The 24,536-nt window shown below is 44.3% G+C and overlaps 1 protein-coding gene and 1 pseudogene across 1 annotated transcript; both read right to left on the bottom strand.

The window, feature by feature from the left end:
* The window catches only part of LOC149355015 (calsyntenin-1-like), a 489,555-nt pseudogene that overhangs the window by 354,188 nt on the left and 110,831 nt on the right, over window positions 1–24,536 (bottom strand).
* On the bottom strand, window positions 5,532–10,830 carry LOC149355024 (putative RNA-binding protein EIF1AD). The gene is made up of 4 exons (XM_089577576.1): window positions 10,432–10,830; window positions 7,606–7,714; window positions 6,354–6,462; window positions 5,532–5,691 (listed from the first exon to the last, which is right to left on the bottom strand). Exons 1-4 carry the CDS (start codon window positions 10,516–10,518, stop codon window positions 5,532–5,534), a joined length of 465 nt encoding a protein of 154 aa, XP_089433702.1. The 5' UTR covers window positions 10,519–10,830.

Consider the following 24,536-nt stretch of genomic DNA (forward strand, 5'->3'; position numbering starts at 1 on the left):
TGGCTATCATGGGCCATGTTAGCCAGTGTTGTTCCACTCTTTGCCAGAATTGGCTATGCCATTTCCGGGAGCTGGCTATATTGGCCTAGGATTGCCACCGCTTATCCAGTGTTCAAAGTATACTGGAAAACGTTGGTAAACATTGTGTCATCCATTAAAAGGGTTCAAAATTATTTTTATTGTCGAGTACCATATCGGCAGTTCATAATTTTCGAAGGCGCTAAAACATGCGAGTTCAAAGATTTGGTTTTATTTATTATTATATTTTAACCGAACACTTTTGCAGTTTGTGATCAAAGCTACCCATGATTCCGTTGAAAAAACCGCACTCTGGTTGCGCAGTGAGCAGCAATAATACGTTTAGGAGAATTGCGATCGAAGTACTGTTGATCAGAATTAACGTTCTGATTAGACCCGACACGCCTTCAACAAAAATTGTCAACAGGTGCCTTCAACAAAAATCAAATAAGTTTCATTTGATTAAATTTTTGGAATAAAAAAATCACTTTTTTTTATTCGCTCTAGGAATTCACTGCCACAGTACGCAGCTGGTGTCTGCTTCAGGGAGATCGCGATACAAACGTAATAGATTAGCGCAAGTGCATTCGCTAAACCGAAATTGTGCTCAGTTTTGGCAACGTCCAGAAACGAAGCAGTCGCCTCGTAATTTCGAATTATGCGTTGCGCTCGTGAAATATTAGGCGGGTGCTTCATAAACGCACGCGGGCACGTGCTAAGCGATTCCTACGCTTCCCTACGCCTTGCCCTGTGATCGCGCCTTTCCCGTGTTTTCTGATTTGCTATTTCCTTCCTTTTCTGCAAATCGTTGTGTTGGAAATTGTTGTTTTTCACCATTTTATTCTTCTGTTGCGTAATTTGCATTGGGGGCTATATAGCTCTTGCTCACGTCTTTGCATATTTACTCGCAGGTTTTTTTTTCTTTCGAACATCAATTTATTGATGAAAACCATCGAAAGTAGTTGCGAACCACAATTCAACATGCCTTTGTTTGTTTTTGCTTTTTTTTGCGCGAAACTTCCACCCAAAAAACAATTTGAGGATTCTTCGACGACCACTGAATAAATGGACTGACAACTGGCGTTAGACGCATGTTAACCTAGCTTGTTTGGCGCATGTACGGTACATGAAACTATGAAAGAGCGCGCATTCTGCTTGGATATTTTTTTTTGCTCTATATTTTTGTTATGTGGTAACATTTTAAGCTATCTTGAACTAACAGAAGCCACATCATACGGCCCCACAAAATACGCGAGTGTCTCAAGTCGCTTTGGCGAAATGCATCTTGAAGCTCCAAGTTTTCCACTTCAAAATTTTCAGGCTTTTGATGCAGCTTTGTAGCAATACTTCGACGCTTCCGTGTTTCCCATCCACTTCTCTCTTGTAGATATTGCTTTCTGTACTGCCTGTGGCCATGTGACTCATTCTCCAAAAATTCCAAACCCTTTTCACGTGTTTTGGCCTCTTTCCCTCTCTCTTTGAAGTCTTCAAGTCCAATATCTCCCCACCTGTTCTCCCGGCCGTGCCCTTTTCCAGGGAGCGGGCTAACCCCCCACCCCGCGAAGCGCTATTTTTTCTTTTTGGTTGTCACTTTCTCAAACCTGTTTTCCCTCGCACGCAGCTACGCGCTTCGCTGTTCCTCCACCTCCCTGTCTCCACCTTTCAGCTCGAGGACTTTTCTCGGAACCACAAAACCTGTGTAAAGGAAAATTACTCTCTCCCCTCCAGCCAACCCCCCCCCCCCCCCCCCACACACCATCGTCTCCACTGCTCGTCTTGGAACCGCGCGACTCATCACAATAAGACATTCTTGACTGCACGGCGGAGCTCAACCACGTGCACAACCAACGCGACGAAAATGCATGCACACTCGAGCTAGCACCGTTCATAGTCTGTGCACGCGAAAAGCCACACTCATATATTAGGAGAGCTCCGACGCTGTTCGTACCGCCTGCAAGATCTTTTGTAAGTACTAAAACTCTTTTACCTTGATATACGTCTGGAAGTTAAAGTGGTTTTTGTAGTAAATGTTGCTTTGACTACATGCGCCTTTATTTTTTAGGCAGGAGAAGAGAGCGAGCCAAAAAGCACGAGGACGACTTCTGTGTACCCACTCTCATTGCGAAATGGCTTGCTTGACGTCGTGCGCAGTAGAATTGTGGCCGAATGGTGAGAATTTGGTTTTTCGTCTTAGGTGAGATGAACTCACTAAAGATTCACTACTTTGGCTAACAGCGGGTTTGAACTCATATGACTTGAGATAGGATGCATTCGGGAATATGTCTTTTACCGCTTATGCACGACGGAAATCAGAACCGCTTAATTAATTTTCCACTGCAGACTAGTTGGTAAGGATATGTGTAATACTTCCGTAGTGTTTCTTTTTGCCTTCTACTCTTGCAGTCTCAATAGAAAATCCGCAATTACTGGTTAAAGTTTTTGCCCAAGTTCTCTCGCAATGAAAAAGGGCATTACTCTGGACTATAAGACTAGTATTTTTGTGTGGTTTTCAGGTTGCAGTTTCGAATCCAACTATAGCATGCATGCGAAGCAACTAAGGTAAAACAAAGGTGCCCTGAGTTCCTTGCGTTCAGCGTATTTCGTCAAAAATCGCAAGCCGCATTTTTAACCCCATTAAATAAAACTAATCAAAAATGTTGTTTTGACGTCCATGTGGAAGAGACGCTACAACCTGTGCATGTTTACTGGAATAAAAAATTACCTCGCAATTTAGAGATACGTTATATTAAAACAAAATCATACATTAATCTGTTTTCAATATCACATTAATTTGCTTATTTCGCATTGAATATATTTACTGGGAGTGCGACACGACGCATTAAACTAAATTAAACCATTTGGTATAAGGGAAGTTTAGTAAATTAAATTCCACTTTGTGCAACTAATGTGGTGCTGGTTCTTAAGAATAAATTAAAAATTATCCTGTAAAATATGTTGCTAGTGTCTTCACGATGACTGTGTTTCACAAAATTCGGTGTTATTTAATCATTTTTGTTTTTGTTCTGTGATGGCCATAATTCAACTTACCATGACATCATGCATCTCTTTGCAGGCTTGGCGCTTCGTGAGGCCATCGTGCAAGAACTGGACAAGGAATTTCTTTGAATGCAGTCCAGCAGTCCCCTTGCAAGTGGAGTGCAACGATTACTTTGGATATGACTGATCAGTTCACTGGAGGACAGCTCCGTTGAGCGCTTTATGGATGCCTTAGCCGTGCCGCAGCAGATTGCCGAGATGCTTTGTCCAACCTGATCGGCACGCACCAAACTTGAAAATAAATTGTTTTCCCACAGCCTCTGCCACCATGCTCTTGGGCCCCTTTTCTTTACTCCCCACGGTGGCTGGTGGTAGCGCAAACCATCCTCTGTGCGCTAGAAGCGTGATTCTTGTAACTCACAGCAATAAACGGGTCTTTTTTCTGGAATTCTTTCGCAACCTCATTTATGAATATTTGCTAGGTAGAATGGTATGTATGTACATCCATCCACAGTGCCGGTCATTGGTGAGTGGGTTAATTGCATGTGCCAGCGTTCGAAAGCTGGATGCCATTATTCGAAAGCTGGAAACCATTATTCGAAAGCTGGATGCCAATATTCGAAAGCTGGAAACCATTATTCGAAAGCTGGCTACCAATGTTTCAAAGTTGGCTACCAATGTTTCAAAGTTGGATGCCAGTATGAGACCTTTGCTGGTCCATGCTGCAGAACGAACATCGGGACTGCGTTGGCCCAAAACTGGCACGAAAGTAAGGCCAATGTGTAAAGTGGTAGCGCTCGGCCCAAATGCCAGTGTAGGACCGATGTTCGTGCCAAGTTTTGCCAACACTTGCGCGACGTTCGGCCAATGTTGATGTGGTGCCTGGGATATACATAAATATACATATGTATACAAGGTTCTAGCTTCGAACATTTTTGCCAAAGTAAAGTTGTGTCATTTTTTTTATCCTGTCTTCTCCACCATTTCCTGCCCAGTTATGTTTTGTTGTTTATTTGTATTGTCACAATAAAGGGAGTAACACTCTGTGGCTGTTCTTTACTCTGCCTACGTCACCATCGTCTCAAGGCATTGCATGATGTTGCTTCAGGGCCATGCCCAACTATAAGTATTACTACAAAGGCATCACACAATTGATTCCAGTATGGTCACACCTCATGGTTGGAAGACAGCATTTAGACTAGTGAAATTCAGTGGTAGTTGCTAAGTTTCATGTGTTATCAGCTCTACTTTAAATATGTGTCAAATACAAAGGTTTGCATATGAGTCACGCACAGGTCAGGCAAAGGTGTGGACTTTATACATGTATTAGAAGGGGAGGGAAAGCTTACAACAGGCAATGTTAACATTGCAAAGTGCCAAAGATACCTGTGCCCGACTGTCACCTGTAATAAGGAATTGTCTGCCCGGTGCAAAAAAAGGTAAACAGCATTCTCACGGCACTGAACTTCGCGCTGACCTCTCCTGCAGACACGAAGATGGCTTCCACTTCAGCAAGACCCTTGGTCATGTGCAGTAGTGTCCACAAAGACTGAAAGTGTTTCATGACCGCTTTTTTTAGAAAACACTGGGTACCTTTGTAGCACCGTCATTGCAAGGGGTCTCGTGTGCAAGTCTATCGGCATCTTATTAAGATGCCAGCATTGCAAGACTGTATTAAACAGTTCCTTCTAACATGGTAGACGAGAACCAAAATTTTCTAATGGTTACCGCAGTTCCTTTACCCCATGTGCAACAGATCCATGAAGGACCTTAGACCACAAGTTGTCTATCGTAAACTTCCCAGCTCTGAAAACAAAAGTATACAGCCGGACACACACAATTGGCCTATCGACGGGAGCCTTCAATTGTCAACACGCCTGCTCTTTACGCATGCGTCAGAGGAGTGCAGGAAAAATTGTAACCTGCAGTTCAGGTCTGCAGTCGAATATCTGAACCATCTCTTGTCAAGCAGGTCATACCATCATACGTCAACACGGCAAGCCCATTTAAATTCACCAAAGCTTAGGTGAATCATCGCAAGCTTCTGATGATGCCAGACTTATATGGGCATTTGGTGAAACTCTAGCAGCAGCTCGAATAGTTTTGCTGCATTTCACACACAAAAAACGTCAGATTCTCACATTGGTGCAGTAAGAATAAACGCTCCACCACCTTCATTACTTATGAAGTCGAAATTACAAATACACAAGTGCAAAACACCGAAAACTGCACTAAGAAACGGTATAAGGCACACAGGACAGTGCTGACCTGTATCCTTCCTTTCTACAGAAGTCTGGTTCCTTCACACTGTTTGTCATGCTTGTTTGATTTGATTTATTTCCACAAACAAGGAGGCACAAGGTTGTGGTGGTAAGTTCATAAACATATCCAAGTATCTTTGCTGCTGCAATGCCTTTATAGAAAGGCTCTTACTGTAATCTCTGATTCGCATCCTACTACGGCCCCAATGAGACAAGGAAAGACAAGGTACATAGCAAAATAGGCTTTATTGAGTGCTACTCATCATCATCACTTTCTGTACCGGAAGAATCACTCTCTTCATAGCCGACGCTTGGCCGGTTGGTGTTGACAAAGAGGTCGTCTTCATCATCACTGTCTTTTGGGCTGGCGTTGTTCCCGTCGCCTTTGCCGCTGTCATTGACAAAAGCATTTGGCCTAAAAGCAGTCACAAAAAAAATGAATAAATAAATAAGGAGAAGCAGGGTTGATTCACTTGTTCCAATAAAAAATGTTCGAGAACAGCAAATGCATGCATATCACAGAACTTTAGTTATATGTAGTGTTTTCAAGTTGCTACTTCAGAAATGGCACGAAATGCTATTCCAGTTTCTAAAGTGTAAACTTCAAAACTTTAAAACTCGATTCCTATGGAGGAAGGATGATAATTTTACACATTCTTCGATTTCAAGAAAAACGAATGACTTTACTCTTGAGGGATATTGGTAAACTGCCATTCATGACCTGGCAGAACCCCATTCTTATTCTATTCATTTGCAGGTGGTGCAGTTTTAAGTACTGGTACTATTACTGGTTAACATTTCGCATTTTCCCAACTGATGATGATGATGTCACAGTTTCAACCGCTGGCGAGTTTTGTAATGCCGCCGCTTTTTCGTCGATGAGCCTCCTAATGTTTTCGCATTAATAAAGAACACGCTGCTTTCATGACACAGTGGTTAAAGGTTAGCCTGATTAGAATTATGATAATCCTAGATTTAATCTGGTGATGAGCACTCTGCCCAGATTACAAGACATGGGGCAGTTAGCACTCTGAACCAAAGATGAGGCCAGTGAAAAGAAAATTCAGGGAGATGTACCAGAGGCCCTCTTCCTTTATGTATTTCATCTGGTCACGGTACAGGATGTGCTGGATCCCCGCCTTGACCTTGTCACCTTCCTCAATGGGTTCAACGATGACAAAGTCACCTGCAGAGGAAGCATTCGTTTTCAATCAGGCGTGAAAGGACTGATAGCACGAACGCAACTTAGCATCCACCATTACAGGTCACAGTGTGCAGATTAGTCCACTCTACTTCAGGCAGAGATCACGTGTCAAGAGATCATGCACGACACATAACAGAGGTCACGCGTCACAGCATACTATCTGCAGTGCAATGACAGAAGGGAAGAAATTAGAAATTAATGGACAAAGCACAATTCATGTTCCAACTATTAAGAATGAGGTTGGCTAGTGGGTTGCTGCCACTTTGGCTCATGCGTACGAGTCCACAAATAATGACAGGGCAGAAGAAAGGATCCACATCGGACAAAAAAAAATGCTCTGCAAGTGGTTCAGTTGATGCATGTCCTGGCTTCTGTTCCTATTTTATTTATTTTTGCACTGGCAAACACGAGGCAGAGTACCATTACAAACTTGTAAAAACGAAAAAAAAACTGAAGACCAAGCACTTTATGCAGCCGGCATTTATTGTGCTGATGCAGTGGCATTTATCGACAAACAGCTACTTCACGCTTTATAAAGAGTCAAAGATTTGAAACTCAGTTCCCTTTAATACTTTGTATGGCAACTACAGTTCACTTAATGTAACTACACTTACCCTGGAAACGAGACACGAAAAGAGCTTTTTGGTGTGAAAGCACTACTTAACGAGGTCTAACCGGCTCACCGAGTTTGTTATGGAGCTTGACCTTGACAGCGACCTTATCCAAACCTAGCAAAGCAACAGGCCACGCATGAATAAAATATAAAATAAAATAAATTAAATAGGATGTCGAACCCATGGTGGCGCGAACAGATAAGTTTTGCTGACCACTGCACGACAGCGCTATGCCATCGGTGCAGCCGATCACGTCCTCGTGTTAAACTGCAACACAATCTCTCGCTGTGCATTGCACATGGTCGCCTTCATCAACTATTACTACTACCGAACTAACACCGTTGCCAGACATACGAATGACTCAGCAAAGCAAGAACATGAGCTAACCAGGCTAAACTCGCGCTTTTGCACATCTACTCGGTTTAACTACGTCAAACCCCCACTCCTTTTTTCTTTCTTGGCAAACACAAATCTGTGCAAGTCATACTGGTGTGACCTGATGTGCACTTACCTCGCTTGATCCATATATTCTTTCCGAACTTCACCGGCATGCTCACGAGGTAAGTAGTGCCCGTGGGGTCTTCAACCTCATGGAGGTTATTTCCTCGGCCACCAAGCACCTGAAGCAACATCAAAGGCATTGAAGATACAACAGCAGGACGACGGCAAGAAGCACTGCGATAAGTTATGTAGGCGAGCACTACGGTGGCTTCGTGCTACACTTTGCTACACTCACCTGCAGCTTATTACATCAGCTGCCCATGCAAAGTATAACAAAACACATTCCTTGGCCCTGTGATGCCTGGCATATCGCATAAAATAAGGATGGCAAAAGTGAGAATTTTTTTATTTGTGCTTTCAGGCTTGCATCACTTTCTTACATTATTGCAGAAACAACCTCTTCCAGGCATATTCATCAAAAGCAAGGTTTAATTGCTAGCCGTCAGCGATGCAGGATGGAAGTAACCTACCACAAAACCAAACTCCACCGGCAGAACTGCCTTGACTTTTGTACTGCCACATTGCTGCACTTGGCAGGTGATGGAAGTTTTGAATTTCGATACCAATTTATTGTAAGGACCTCACTATTTTGCGTGAAGTTTTTGACACTCAGGCTGCTGATTATGATGATGATGATGATTTCTTCATAAAGCTAGCAGATTTTTTTCGATGTGTGGACTACTGTTGTTAAAATATTGGAAGTTCACCGCTACCATCCAGTATCTGTATTGCATGGGAATTACAAGGTTAATAGCTTCATCTACTTCACGGGATAAAAAAATTTATGCACGAGAAAGTGTGCAGTTTTCATGCAGTAGGAGTCAGGCACTCAAGCCACAGTGGTTGCCATTTTGGCGTTCATGCAGGGTCTCTAAGCAGGATTCACGCCGGGGACCAATGTTACTAGCCGGGGACTTCGAGAGGGGAGGGGGTTCATGACGTCACTGGTCGGCGAAGCCCCCATCACGGCATTGACATGGGAGGCGAAGTGAAAAAGGGAAGTCACTGTTGCCAGACGACAGCGGTTTCGTGCGCCGACGAGAACGCGCCTGCCTTGGCTTCTGCGCCCAGTTTCCTCGAAGTGCTTCCTGTTCTCGTATAACCCACAAGGCGCTGCCCCCCTTTTCATGACTGTGCCTATTGTGGGCAAAAGCGGCCACTTTCGGTTCTAAACCGGTTTTACTACTGTGTAGCGCTCCCCTGCCACGTTTGTTCCCCGATTCGAGACGCCTGGGGGGATGGGAGTCTTTCTCTAGGCCGGCACAACAGAACTCAAGGTTGGAGATCCTTTCTTCAGGGAGCCAGCAACTTCGCGGTAGGGAAATGCCTTGTGAGTCATATGAGAGCAGCAAGTACTTCGAGGAAATGGACCTCTCCCAACCTATGTGTTCTGGTTAAATGGGCAAAACGTGTGGTACTGAGGAGGCTTTCACCTAGAGAAGAAAGGCTGCAAGGCATCTGGAAATCAGGGAACAAAGGCGGACAACATGACTCACAGCCTTAATCCCCCTACCCCACGCCTTTCACATGACAGCTTTTGTTCTTTTGACCTCCTGCTCCCAACCCCCAGTCACCCCTGAAGAAGCTGAGCCGGCTCCGGAACATTGGGTTCCAAATTAATGTAATATAAGTCTTCAAACCCAACCAGACAGGCAAATCTGTCAAAATGTTTAGTTTTCAGACTTCGCCTCCTGTGCGAATGCGGGGGCTTTGCGGAACAGTGACGTCAAGAACCCCCTCCCCTCTCGACGTCCCCCCTGTGAATCCTGCTATAATCGGATTATCCACCCACCCCTCCCCCTCTTCTGGCCTGCACTGATGAAGCACTAAAATGGCGCCCGTGACTTCAAGTGAATGCGTTTCAACAGCAACCTTTTGCTACAGCTTTTAGATCATTGGTCAACTATGATGAGCGAAATTGTAGTACCAACCGATGACCTCAATTTTTTCGTGCGTGTGCGCGGACAACTGACTCGCTGAAAAATGACAGAACTGGATGAACTCCAACAGTTCTTCATTACTGCTGCTATCGTGCAGGTTTAAATGCTTCATCGCGTACTGGACATCTGTGTGAAGTAAGAACTGCACTACATGCTATCAATATTCCTTCGTTCCCAAAACATCAGCAGAGTGGAATTCCCCACCTGCTACACATGCAACTGAAGTAAACTCGTGTGACATTACGTGCGAACCCTTTTAACTCCTAAACGGTTCAATGAACGAGCCAACGAGGGACAAATATACCGCCTGTGCCGTATTTATCTGTCCGTGTTAGAAAAAATTCTCATGCGCAAACTACTAGACTATATGGGCTCAAACGCCGACTACAAGGTAGCTTATGATGGTCTTCGTCTTTCGATATGTAATTTAACATCTAAACTTGCCTGCATTTTCAGGAATCGGGGAAAAACTGCATTCGGCTCCGGCAGAACTTTTCGTCCAGGACAGCAAAGAAGCCACTTTGACAGGCTGCGCCATCTGCCGAGCGGTGAGGCAACCGATATCACGGCTTGGGGCGAGAATGCGCACCTCGCGCGGTTTCTTCGGATGTGCGTGTCGTCTGCTCCTTGAAATTAACACCACTCGCCAGATGGCGCAGTCTGTCACACTCGCTTCTTTGCTCGCCCGCCTGGACGAAAGTTCTGCCGCAGCTGAAAGCAGTTTTTCGCCGATTCCTGAAAATGCAGGCAATTTTAGATGTTAAATTACTCATCGTAAGACAAAGACCATCAAAAGGTACCTTGTAGTCGGCGTTTTCAGCCCATATAGTTCAGTAGACTGCACAGCGGAATTTTTCTTAACAGGGACAGATAAATACGGAACACGCAGTACTAACCCGGACAATCTGTTGGTTCTCCTTGGGAAGCACGTACTCTTCGAGAACCTCCTTGGTCACGTGCTTGATCTTGGTTGTCTGCGACATGCTGCTTGGATTTGCCGCTCAGGAGACGTAAGGAATGCAAACTCTGGCTCTCCTTGTCTGTGGGACGAGTACGTGGTAGTCACAGCGCTAGGTCGAGGGCTGCTGATGTGGGCAACGTTGATCAAGGTGTCACCAAGCACGGGGTTGCGACCGCTTGAAATTAGGCCGGAATGCGCACCGTTGACGGGTCTGGACCGCTTGTACTCAATCAGGACGATCACCCGCAAACACGAGATCAGACAGGAAAAGGGGCGAGACTCCTACGTGCATAGCTCAAAGGAGAAATGTGTGTGTCTTGGGGAGGCTGCGGTTTTTATATAGTGTACTAGAATTCTAGTACACTATAGTTTTTACAACTATAGTGTACTAGAATTAGGAGTAGTGGGTCGAGGGAAGGCGGCGGGCTGAAGCTGTTTGCGCCGACGCCGACAGATGGCGCTGCCGCTCCCTTCAGGTGTTTTTATGTGTGTGTATATCCAGCCAGGGCACCTTTGGTAGGCGCCCACCCGTTACAAAGGGAAGGCTACATCATCATCATCACCTCTTCACCTGGCAAGTGCGCGCTCGCTCGCAGTAGCTCGGCGAGTAGCTGGTGATCAGGCAGGTATGCTGCTGAAGTTATTCTGGCTCTACGAGGTTTAATCTTACATCCGACATTTATGGAAGAAAGGCAGATAGTCCTCTCTTGTAAAGTCATAAACGTTCCGTGTGACGTATGGCTGGCTTGCGTTCACTGTAGGTCACATAGGCATGTGAAAAGTCTGATTGCGTTGGAAATGTATACAAAATGGCTTTAGTTGCAATAATTCGCAAATATTTTCGAGAAAACGCAAAGCTGCACTGGTGGAATTGGGGGAGCCCTGAATGAAAGCAACACCATCGTAGTTCCAAAACTTGTGCAGTGCCCAGAGCTCAGATGGTTTAGGGACTTCGCTTAGCTGAAATGCATAATTCTCGCGAGGCTAACATAACTCCGCTGCTTCGTCATTCTGGGACGTAGTAAACGGTGATATACCCCCTTGTGTGCATTGCCTCTTGGCCGACAGGTCGCTGGGAACTTGCGAAGACGTTGTTTTTCTTGCTGGCCTCTCGCGCGAGGGCTTTTTGGACAGATACGCGGGAAGGTTGGGCAAATTTTTGGTTCTGCATCTGGCGAAACAAATGGCTTGCCACGTGGTATGCGCACCTCCTTGCCGTTGACGATATGCACATAGTCTCTTAATATGTACTTCTCTTCAAAATGCAGCTCACACACGGCATCCGTCATTTCTAGGGGCTTGTCCGCACGATACAAGTTGCGCTGCCATGTGCGGCGCCTTGCTTCTTCTTCAGGAACCCCGAATAATGATAACTTCGGAGCATCCTTCACTCCACTGCAGCCGGTCCTATATCCAGGAGCAAAACAATAGTTCCTCCGCCGAGGTTTGCTCATCTCGTAATATCATGGGCTGCACAGCACAGCAGAGGTGAAATCATTACGCACATGAATTAACGTACGGAGGAAAAACGCTTGCCCACGACGATCTTGTTGAAACCAGCGCGCGTACCCTACGTATATGCGTGCACGTGCTAAGATTGCCGCGCAAAGTGTTCCGTTTCTCGTACGGTCAGTGGATGGCCCCTACCTGTTTCTTGGAGAAAGTCACGGGGTACACTGAATTGTCTTCTGACAATGGAATTTGGGGAATTACACCTATGTTAAACAGCATAATAGGGCATGACACACTGAAAATGCAATCCAAGGCAGAGCGCGCTCCCCGTGTAACAAGCCGGCGCCTATCGCAGCGAGCTCCGGACTATGAAGGGGCTGCCAAGTGAAAGGCGCAGCAGCGCCGCCGCGCGGCGGCCCGAAATTTCGGAGCCGCCTGCTTCACGCGCTCCGCTGGCGCGGAGCTTTCACTCGCCCCACTACTCCTAATTCTAGTACACTATATTTACAACCGCGCACATCATAGAGTTTCTTACTATTACCTAGAGGGAAAGCTGGCAAGTCGTCTATGGGAGTTTGCATGGAGACCCCACGTGACCACCTCAGCCACCATGGGCGCTCAAAGCATCATGGGGCGGTGAGCTACTTGTTGCGGAACTGCAACTTTCGGCCAAAAAATAATAAAAAAATAAAGCTGTTTGTTAGCTACAAACGTCCTAACATTCAATATCTTGTCTAATGATTGCAACAACCGAGCAGAAAAGCATTTAAGTGCAAAGTTTGCCTAAAATAAGAGATGACTAGCTTTCCTATTGGCCAAGTGATGAACACTAAAAAAAACTAATATTTCGTAATTAACAGGCGCACTTTTAAAAGTAAATATTTTTTCAAAAAAAATGTTGTTGTCTAGATACTTTAAGAGGTTTTTTAATGGCATTTCGGAAGAGTAAAACCTTTTATTGGCGTCGTGTGTCGTCGCGTTTTCACTACTATGGCTTTTGCACACTGAGTTCGCGCGAAAGTCGTCTGCGCACACACAAACTACGTTTTCGGAATGAAACGCCTTAGTACTGCCACTCTGTGTTCCCGAAAAACTACGACTGTGCCGCAACAAGTAGCTCACCGCCCCATGATGCTTTGGGCGTCCATGGCGGCTGAAGTGCAGCGCCGCCAGCTTTCCCTCTAGGTAGTAGTAAGAAACTCTATGGCGCACATGCAGTCCGCCACTTGACTGTTTGTGAATGCGCGCTCGTCAACGAGAGTAAGAAGAAGAAATGCACTTTATTAAGTGCCGCATCCCACCGTTTCTTATTGTTTTTGAATTAGAATATTTTAATTATGTATTTAAATAAAACAAGTTTTAAATAGTTGTATCATTAGAAGTTGATTGAACTTTAATGCATTGCTATCGAGAGTTTCAGACTCACAACTGTCGCAACATTGGCTGGTGATTTCATGCGTTGATGTATTCAAAAACGTTTTGAATTGCTTTGATTCCCTTGCGGGTAGCCCAGCCCGGTGCTACTGGTGAAAGGCGTTGCGTGTGTGCGTCCGATAAACACTGCTGAGAGGACATCCCAAAGTTTTTCAGACTTTGAGACCAGACAGGTAAGACTACTTCGGTTACTGGCTTGCTTTGTTTGCTACGCATGCATCTCGGGTAATGATGTTCTGCGATGTCCGGTAGTAACGGTTTTTCAACTTAGTGAACGGTCGACTTTGAACTTTTGTCAGCGTCTGGTCATTTGTTACGCTACTTCGGATAAATATACAACGTTTAGAAGTAGAATAGCCCTTTCGTCGTGGTAAAAGAGGTCTCGCAACTTGTGTCCCGTGTGTGTGTGTCAGTTCCTCGGCCTTGCACAGGAATTTCTGGTTGCATTGTCATTGCGTTACATCGAGAGTTGGTGGTTCACAATATTGAGAATTACGAACGGTCACATGCGTGATGTTCTCTGAACTTGTTTGAATGGGCGGGCCATGCTGAAGCCGTTGCTGCCCCATGCTTGCAAGTCAATGACCGATATACGATGCTGCCTAATATGGGAAAGAAAAATATTTGCCGAGCTGGTCGAAATGGGCGGCAGGTGTGTCTTTGACGGCGTGACATGCACGTGTGCTACGGCGTGTGAACGGCACCGAGTGTATTATAACGAGTACGTTGTTGATTGTTTGCAATGTTACGTGGCAAACATGAATAAGTCACGACTAAAAGAGTCATAGCTGTCCCGAACCGCTCCTGCGACTCCTAAAGCGAATAAGCTGCATCTGGTCTTCATGACCAGAAATCGTGATGTCAGTAAGGTTATTTCCTCAAAAGACACACATTTTAAGTTCTCTTTCACCATTCCACGTAATTTTGTGTGTAAAAACTGGTGTACAAAATGCTGGCAAAATTGCGTCGATGCAATCATTAAAGGATCATAATTGCATGAAATCAGTGAATAAGCAACTGGCTGTTAGCGTCTACTTCAAAATTATTTTTCAGAACAGACTTAACTACTGTCTCCAAATCTTGCACATTTGGTGACCTCATCTCTGCATGAAATAATACTGGCTGTCTCAACTGTGTTATCCATGAGAATTGTAAACCACCGCCGCGGTGGCTCAGTGGCTATGGTGCTCGGCTGCTGGCCCGAAAGACGCGGGTTCGATCCCGGCCGCGGCGGCTGAATTTCTTTGGAGGAGAAATTCGAGGCCCGTGTACTGTGCGATGTCAGTGCACGTTAAAGAACCCCAGGTGGTCGAAATTTCCGGAGCCCTCCACTACCCAGACAACCACTGATATCCATATGATGTCCACAAATAATCACAATGTCCGATATCATTTGAGGATATCCTTGCAACATCCAGACGACTTTCGGCGGTCAAACGTCAGTAAAAGGATATTGACAAGATATCGTCATGAAGACATTTTTTTTTCCGCGGCGCTTGATTTTACTTGCAGCTTTATTCAAGATTCTGCTGTATTTTGTTCTAAATTTGACAAAAGCGACAAAATTTGACAAAAAGACAAAATTTGACACATGACAAAAGCGGGCCACACGAGAACATATGTTCCCGTAGGTCTAAGTTTAAATGAACCTCTACCGGGTTGAGAATTGATAGAAATGTTAAGAGAATAAAATTATTTATAGAAACTCCAAGTCCGGGGCAACAGTGCAAGAAAGTTTTATCTGCACCGGGACGTCGAGCTGTCTCGCGATTATCCTACATCACGGAGATTGCAGATTTAGGCGCCAGCTATGGGCAGAAAGTAATACTTTTCGTTCGTTATTCCCTTGTTATTTCCGCACCGTTGAAATGCGCTGGTTGTTTTAGCCTTTTCTGAAACAGTCATGTCAGAATTTTTATTACTGCATATATCTTACTCAGTTTGTACACAGCCAAACTAGCCACCGTAGCGAAGCTCTCCAAAAATGCTGTCCCGTATGCCGCCGTTACCGCGTAAGGCTAAATGGAGAAAGACGATCCTCGTGTCACGTGACTTTTAATGACGTCATTCCAAAATGGCGTTTGTTTAGGTACATTTCTGGGTACTTTTTGTTGCAAAATTAGGTAAAAATGGCGTCGCAAAATTTTGAAACGTCCCTAGCCATAGTTTCTAGGTCGCTGGCGTCTCCACGGTTGCCACGGTGGCCATCGTTGTCATCGCCAACGCCACGGTGGTTTGTTGACATGGCTGCGATGGCTGTTTACCGCGCGGTGCATTGACGTGTGGAGTAAGTGCTGCCGTGAAAGTCATCAAAGATTGGTGCAATGACGAGTAATATTGACCGCGCTAACGTCCGGACTTGTACCCCAAGTGCCCTAGTGTTGTCTTTATTATGCAAGTTTGCAGTGCGACCTGTTCCAGCCGTGGTATGATATCGGAAGCCCCTAGAGACGTTTAGCAAGGCGGTGCTTGACTGAATTCGAGGTCACTTCAGTTCTCTTCGGCACCTTTCGGTATTGTATCTCGTGTTTGAACATTGCCTCCTCTAGAAGGAGGCAATGGTTTGAAGCATTGGATGAGTGTCGAAAATTATGTTTCCTTGTGTTGCGCGTAGCTGATTCTGACCTCTACGTACTGATAGGATGAGCTCGTATGCATAAAAATGGTGGGTACTGCGAGCCATTTGGCAGTTGCGGTACATACCTATTGCTATGTTCCTGGAGTCCTGCATGTGTGCCCACCGGCGACAAGCTATGCTAAAAAAAAAAAATTAAAATGCGGAAGGAAGACGGAATGGACGTATACACGCTAGCCTTTGAAAGGACAACACATCTTCCGTCATAATGTTTGATATGCCTGCAGTGTCTACCCACCAACTAGCCAAGCTGTAATGGATTACTTCGCGTTGACACCCATGTTGCGCAAAGCACACGGTAGGCCACAGCTGCTCTGTACGACGCCGTAGCGTTGCCCACGGAGAGACTTAATTCACGCAACTCGACGCATCGTGCCACATGAACTGTACGCCGCTTTCTTCGCTGATAGGCGTTTAGCAAATGGCGTAGTATGGTCACACCACCGAACCTTTGAATATCTAGAAAGCTGCTTTTCTTTTATCTATTTGGTGAAGTGTTTATATTCATTAAGGAGAACGAGTGGTTCTTGGTGTATTTCTTGAAACGTTCAACATTGGAATAAAGCCAGACAAGGCCGAAACTTGTTTTGCTTGCTCTGTCATTTCTGTAATGGTTTGTGATGAAGTGGGAGGCTTGACTTAGGCTGTCAGCATCTGCGTAGCCAGAGTGGCCCTTGGGTTTGTTTGGGAACGATGTTGGGTTATTGCAGGGTAAGTAAAACACAACACAGAGAGAAACGTAAACACTCCGGATGATCAGTTTCTTGCACTTTCTGTGTGTTACATTTTCTGAGCTTCAATTTCTAGACGCCGTGAATGCATTCCAAATTTCACAGCTGTTTTTTCTGCTGCAGCAGTTAGTAAAAACACAGACTGATAGGCAAGTTGGTATGACATAATAATGCAAAAACAGCAGACCTGCATAAGGAAGATGCTGCGTGTTGTCTCATCTTCCTTCATCCTTGTGCAGGGTGCACTGTTTTAGCCTTATTAGTAAAAGTATGTTGTACAGGGACGTTGGATGCCATGCATGCCGTAATGCGCTGCATTAACATTTGTAGCTAGAAGGGTTTCTTTTTGACATTAGCATTGTATAAGTGAATATAATTTGTGCGCATACATGAATAGCATGCTGGCTTGGCCTTATGTAGGCCACTGCATCATTACGAAGTGTATGAGGTGTCACATTAATTGCACGCCTGCTTTTACTGCACGTTGCCAGTTTTGAGGGGAAAATCTGTTTTGTGTGGAGTCAGCAGTGACTAGGCAAGCGACCTTTAAATGCAAATAAGCTTGCTCCATAGATGGGAGCTCTGTGGGGCAATGGACACACACACAAAAAAAGAGTAGCCATGACCTTTCAATATAAAGTTAAGAAGCAGCATAAACCAAACATCAACACGCCATGCATGTGACATGCTTCTCTGCATACAGTGAAGAGCTTAAAAATGCATGAAATGTAAACATGGCTTGTCTGCTTATATTTGATTGTTCCTTTTAGAGGGAAGCATTTTCACAAATTTTTCTCTGGTTTATGGCAAACGTCTAAAGGAGTGTGGGATTTCAGTAAGGAAACATTTACAGTTGGCCACATAAGTTTGTAGTATTCAAATTAGAAGGTCTGAAAAAGCTCTGTGCCTTTTCTTTCTAGCTGCATTCTAATTTTCATTCTTCGCTTGCCATGCTGCTGAATGGGTGGGTCTGCTGGTTCCTGAATTACTGTTTTTGTAATGTGCACAGTCAGAACATATGTATATCACGAGTATGAGGCAACATATTTAAAAGCACAATGTGAAAAGAGCTTGTGGATACATTTTTGAAGGTTGGCAGCTCAGTTCGCTGATATGTTTAGGTGCTTTTTATATTGTCAAGGCCCAGTAGGTATTAAAGGAGTAGAGACAACAAAATTTTAGTTGTTTCTTTTGGTTAGAATGATGCGCAGTACTTTAGAAAGACTAGACAGCTGCATGGATTGCGACAAGAGGCAATATATTTATAATTGCATTTTTTCTCTCGCACTGCTTTAGCTTAAACAACCGAACGACGACTGTGATGTCAGGGATGTGTTCAGGTCATGTGAGGCATACAAAGACAGCAGTATTGTTGCAGCTTTGTTCATTGTTATTTGCATCAACTCGTACACAAACCTGTCTAAGAGTTGGAGTCACATAAAGTGAACAGGCAGCGATTATATCTCTTTTTGCATGCCTCATGTGACCTGAACATGTATCTGACTTCAGAGCAGTCATTCGGCTGTTAAAAAACGAAACCAGATGACACGAGAAAAAAAATTAAATTGTAAATTATTTAGCTGACAAAGTTAAAATCCACATGGTGGCTTGTGTATAGCATTGCCTAGTGCATCACTGTAAAGAGAAATGTGCATCCAAAAATTTGGTTTCTCTACTCCATTAAAGATGTAGCCCATGAAATGTTTGTGGCAGACCTTTGAGTTCATCATTCTTTTATGAGTTGTGAAACTGGCTCACTAGAGTGTAGCATATCAGGAGTCAGAGTGTTACTGGAGTACTCTGACCTCATGGTGATTAAAATAGAAGAAAACTAGTTGAGTCCACAAAGAATGAGGTGCTCCTTTCAGAAGCAGAGCTGCTGTGAAGAATGTTCTATGAAAAGACAACCATCAGCTCTTTGCTACATTTCAGCTTATTATTTTCTTGAAGACCTAGTAATGGGTATTACAGAAATGATAAGAGGTATGTTACTGAAATAATTGGTACCTGCATATTAGCACGACAAGGGGTGACTAATAGAATTTTTAGGGGTCTATTGAATTTTGCCTCCATCGAAATGCGACCGCCACAGCCGGAATCGAACCCACGTCTTTCAGGTCAGCAGCCAAGCACCATGACCTCTGAGGCACTGCGGCGGCCAGTGATTTTCTATTACTGGCCCTCGGTACGGTGGGTTCACGGTTTTGCGGTAGAAATGTTATTGGTGTATGCCTGTTGTGCATATATTGGCTGAATATTTTTGTTCAAATTAGTGCAAAATTTGTGAGTTCTTTTTTCTCTTAGAATCCACAATTCATACTGTGGCAGCTGTTACACTTGTATGACACCTTGATAAAACTAGGCAAAAATTATCAGGTCGGCCTGTGGTGGAACCGCGACGGGGACTATGTGAAGCGGACTATGGACAATCACTTCACCAGCAGCCTATGCGAGTACCTCGCCGAAACTGGTCTCCACTCCTTCTTCTAACTTTCTGTAACCTACATTCCACCCCCCCTTTTCTCAACTTATGCCTCACGGCAGACTACTCGAATAAAAAAAAAGTGTGTAGCAAACCAAGAAGGGCATGGGACAATTATAGTAATTTAGATGGAGTGGGGAAGTTGTCTATCGTTAATTTTTAGATTGCAGATATAGTAAAAGTAGACGATACCTAGGCAACATGTAAGACATAAAGCAGAGACCTGGACTTTTGGTTGCTTATAATGTGGTCAGCCGTTGCCCCGCCGCAATAGCTGAGTGGTTAGGGTGCCCGCTGCTGTTCCCAAGGACGGGTTCGATCCCAGTTGCGGCAGCTGCCTATCAGTGGAGGCGAAATGCTAGGCACCTGTGTACTGAGTGACATCAGTGCTCGATAAAGAGCCCCATGTGGTCAAAATTAATCCGTAGCGCTGCACTATGGCGTTCTTCATAACCCATGTTGCCTTCGGACGTTAAACCCCATATTCTATACCATACCATAACTTTGACGTGTTCTCTGTGCTTTACCATTTAAGCTGCAGTAATTGCTGAGCACTTGTTGAGTTTTCATGAGTATTTTTATGTGCAAATGCACAATGTGTGACGGGGTGCATATCGACAATTACGTACGCATGGCACTCATGCTAAGACTGGCGTGCATGTGAATATTCGTGTCCATCGTGTAAATAAACGGAAGTTGCATAAATAGCGAACTAAATGTAGTGTCAAAATGTCTGTGAAGAAAAAATTCTCATGTTTGCATGTGCTGTTGAGTCATTTTGATTGTAATGGCAAGCGTGGTTACGTTCAAGATTGCAGCAATATCTCGGCACATTATGATTTTGAATGGTAAAATTTTGTCTGTCTTGCATCCGTTGCAGTTTCAAATAAGGTGGACGCACACAGTTTCAGCATTGCTGCCAACATGATTTGTGTGAATGGCTTTATTGTACACTGTTGGGAGTAAGGCTTCTAGTCCATCCGAAGTGCTCTGATACCTTTTATAATGGTACTTGTGGTTTCATGTCATTAAAACTACACTCAAATAATAAATAATGTGAGTTTGAGCTGCATAAGTGAAAGTTATGTGACCGCTTTTTTCATGACAGTACATTTGGTTCGGTTGAATCCGCTACAATGATAGAAGACCGTTCTGCTTTGAAACAGCAAATTGACATGCATTCAATTATTAAGATTGGGATGAGCAACAAGAGAGAAAGCGTACATATTGTTGACGATGCAATGTTGACCCTTAAGTGCCCCTGTTACGTTTTCAGTTTTGTTGCCTTAAATTTCTTATGGTCGCACTGAGCTACCCGATTTAGAAAACTGCCAAAAAATAGTCGCACGTCCTAGCTTTAGTCAAAACCAAGGAGAAGAAAACATGCATATTTATATTTTCGTTTTATTTTTATGAATCAATTTTGTTGGCGTTTCCTTTGAATGAGTGTGTTGATTTTCGTCAACTGCATAAATGACTTTCTTATTTATGTTGCAATTTTTAACGTTTAATGCTTTTTTTTCTAGTTTATTGCTGGTTTCGGCTATTTATATTTACTTTTCTTTGAGGGAACGCGCGATGATGATGATGCTAGCGCTCTTACAGCGCCCCTACAGTCAGTCAGCAAATAAGAAAAAAAAACAATATGGCGGTTGTTTACGTACGTTCGAATCGCGGTCGGCGGCTGTTGCGAGTGAAGTATTCGTCGGTGTCTCGTCTTTGTGGCGTGTGTAGTTCTTTAAATTTGCCCCTTTTTTGTTTGTGACCAGTAGACCGCCTATGGAATGCGTGTTTACCTCCCATGCGTCCCTAAAGGTGAGTGAGCAGGACGCAAGCCCGCGCCGTCCAGTACTGGCGTCCCTGATCTGGGTGTTTCCAGCTCATTCTGGAAAATATCTGTGCATATAACTCTTGTTATAATCATCACGATGCAGTGCGTGGGCTGTGATATGTCGTCACATTGACCTTCTCGTGATGCAAGGGTTGGAGAACATTGCAGCATGTCGTTTCCAGCCCGCCTTCGATCCTTCAAGTCTGATCTGGACACCAAATAGTGACAGTACCAGTTGACGACTGTTGTGGGTGCGAGGTGGCGTAGATCTGCTAGATCACAGAGAGAAGCAATTGCCGGCAGAATAATCGCAAGACTAACCCACCTGTGGCTCGCAACCACCTCAGTGGACTGAAAAATGCTCGGGACAGAGCGAAGCAATAAAGCTGCACGGTGCGAACGCTATAAATACGTTGCTTACGTCTCATGTAGTACCTATCTGAATTAAATGTTCTGGAATGCACTGGCAGTGTGTACTTCTGCTCTTGGGTCCGAGTCGTCCTTCATGGCGCAGAAAGAGTGCTCTGAACGCATGTGCATACGCTGGGCGGCGCACCTTAAAAATAAAATTGTTTCCATGTTCACTGCATGTTTTCAAAGGCACATGAGTTCTAAGGTAATCCTCTGAGTTCTCGTTCTGCTGGTATAGTCATATTTGGTCTTTGCAATCAATGACTCTGTGCCCACATACTGTCAAAAAGCAAGATTTGTCAGATCTTTCTCAGCCAGAGATGATGTGCTGGCATGTATAAATTGATATATAGCATCGTAATAGTGTGACACTGAACACTTTATTAAGATGTAATAGCAAGTAATTTCGATGTTTGTGTAAGCCAGTGTATTTGCCTTCATTGAAAAAGATATTCAAGAAAGTGTTTTGGTGTTCGTATGAGGCGGGACAGAACTTGTCTATACAAAGTATGTGATAGCCAAGTGCTCAGGGCCAAATGTCACCTATGACTGCCTCTCGCTGGGGCAGGTGGCTCTCTGGAATTCTTTACTTCAGCATACTGCAAAACTAAAATATGTGAAGAGCTGCGTTCAAATTTCGCTTTACCGACTGTAGTTATTGGCTGTTGATTTTTTTTTTGCACGTGGTTTATTGCTGATACAATAACACACATGGCTCAGTCTGTGCATTGTACTGCGTGCTACTTACTGCATGCAATGCTTCAAAAGCAAGGGTTCGGGCAAGTTGTTTGTTCTAGTTAAGGTTGGTCGCCGAACAGAAAGGGACGACACGGGAACCAGACACACAGCACCGACTGTCGAGATTTCTGTCAGTGCTGTGTGTCCGGTTCTCATGTTCATGCTGTCTTTATTTCTTTGCAATGTGACCAACCTTAGCTTCAAAAGCAGTCTTCGCACTATGTATAGGGAGGGTGCACAGAGAGGGCCTGGTAATAAGCGTGTTCATTTTGTGCTCGTGTCTGTGTACAGCACCTGGTGCTAACTGCTCGCTATACTGCACATTTCAATTTAGGTGCCAAATGTACTTCCTTGTGATGCAGTGTGTGCACACCAGGGAATGATCTCGCATTTTGCATGGTACAGCGAGTACTCTTTTCCTTAACATGTAACAAACTGTAGCTGTCTTTCAAAAATATCATTTTAGTGCATCAGCATCAGAACCCCCATGTTGGAATAATCCGTCGGTCTGAAGCCTCAGGTGACAGAGTGGAGGGAGTGAAATCCACCTTCACGAAATTGCAGGGAAGAGGGAAGAAGAGAGGGCGGGAGGAGGCGGTTGGCAAGCGGTTGCAAATCTGAGTCGAAGGGTGGAGTGGATGTGTCACTGATGGATGGGATTTCATCGGGTGAGTGGAGTGGGGGTGTCACGTAGTGATTGATGGTACCCATTCGTACAGTCTTACCCTGTCAGTGGCTGCTCGGTTCGGCAGGAACATAATGCTAACTTTGGCTTACGAGGTTTAACGTCCCAAAGCGACTCGGGCTATGAGGGACGCCACAGTGGAGGGATCCAGTAATTTCGACCAACAGTGGCCCTTAACGTGCTCCGACATCGCACAGCATCTGGGCCTGTTGTGTGTCACCATCGGAATACAACTGCCGCAGGCGGGGTCATACCAGCGTCTAATGGAATTTGTTTAATTTTGTCGTTACACTCACAGTAAGATTAGTCTTTCCCAAGTACAAGTTGTATTTAATGTCAGAGTCCAAGGAAGGGCAGCTTTCCAAAGCCACAGCTGGGCTTGTACAGCGTAATTAAGCAGCATTAACATCCTTTAGAATCAATTAACGTGTTTGTACTATGATTACACAATGGACACAGTATTTATCAAGGCAAACAATGGCAGCGTATATATGCCTGCAAATGTTTAAATCAAGAATAGTATCTGCTAGCTTATTAAAAATATATCATTTATAAAATGACCGTCCAACTTCTCAGAAGTACCAAATCTGTGGAGAAATACAAATTGCAGATTGCCAATATGCCTAGGAAAATACATTTTGACTGTCAAAAAAGGATTAGGAGCACTTTATTATTAACTACGCGAGGATTGTGGAAAGATGGGTCGGGTCACACCCAATAGTGCAAAACATGAACCCTTGGAAAAGATGCGAAGTTGTGGCGCCTATGCACTCATATGCTGTGCATAATGGGCTGCCTTGCATTACCATAACCTGTCCAGGTAGACTGCCACAAGTCAATAAAAATCTCCGATATATACAACCACAGTTTTCAGTTAGGTAGACATTTTATTTGTGACATTTTTAATCTAGCTGGCAGGCTATCAACAGCCCGAGGTGAATGTGACGTGCAGGATGAAACGGGTGCCATATGTGGATACTGGAGTAAATGTGATGTGATGAGCCTTGGGAGCATTCCTCTTCACATGGCGCCAGGCAGTCTTGCGGCCACATAATACAGCTGACAGTGCTTCATTCTGTAACCTGTAATACTGCAGTTACTTGCATCATGGATGCAGTTTCTTGTGGGAAAAAATTAGAATGGTAAGTTTGGTGCATTTATTACATGGTGTAAAACATGGTGTGGTCAGTTGAACTTTCCCCAGATTTTGATGATTGATGTAGGGAAAGCATTTATTATGCAAATGCATCTATTATTTAAGTAAATATGGTGTACAAAAACCTGGAATGGAAACAGAAATCAGCATCTGCAGGATTGAAACAAATTCCTAACAACTTTGGCGCAGCACCTTACCCATGACTGCCAAGCCACATTTTATCCCCTAGCCTTTCACTCTACACTGTCCTTAATCTGTTCATTCCCAATGGGCCAGACATGAGGCCGTATGGCACTCGGGTATCCGTATCTGCCTATATGGACATGCCACGTTGTCTACTACACAGCTTTTTAAACACTTGTAGCAACAGTGTCAGTTTTCTCAGAAGCATGAAACTTTGTTACGATTAGTTTTACGACACACCCAGCACATTAACAGGCATTCTAGCCAAATTATAATTTCGTTGCAGTTGGGCTTTGAAGCAT

This window comes from Amblyomma mixtum, chromosome 3 (assembly GCF_055824585.1).
Source record: "Amblyomma mixtum isolate Tamu chromosome 3, ASM5582458v1, whole genome shotgun sequence".
In the NCBI taxonomy this organism is placed as follows: Eukaryota; Metazoa; Arthropoda; class Arachnida; order Ixodida; family Ixodidae; genus Amblyomma; species Amblyomma mixtum.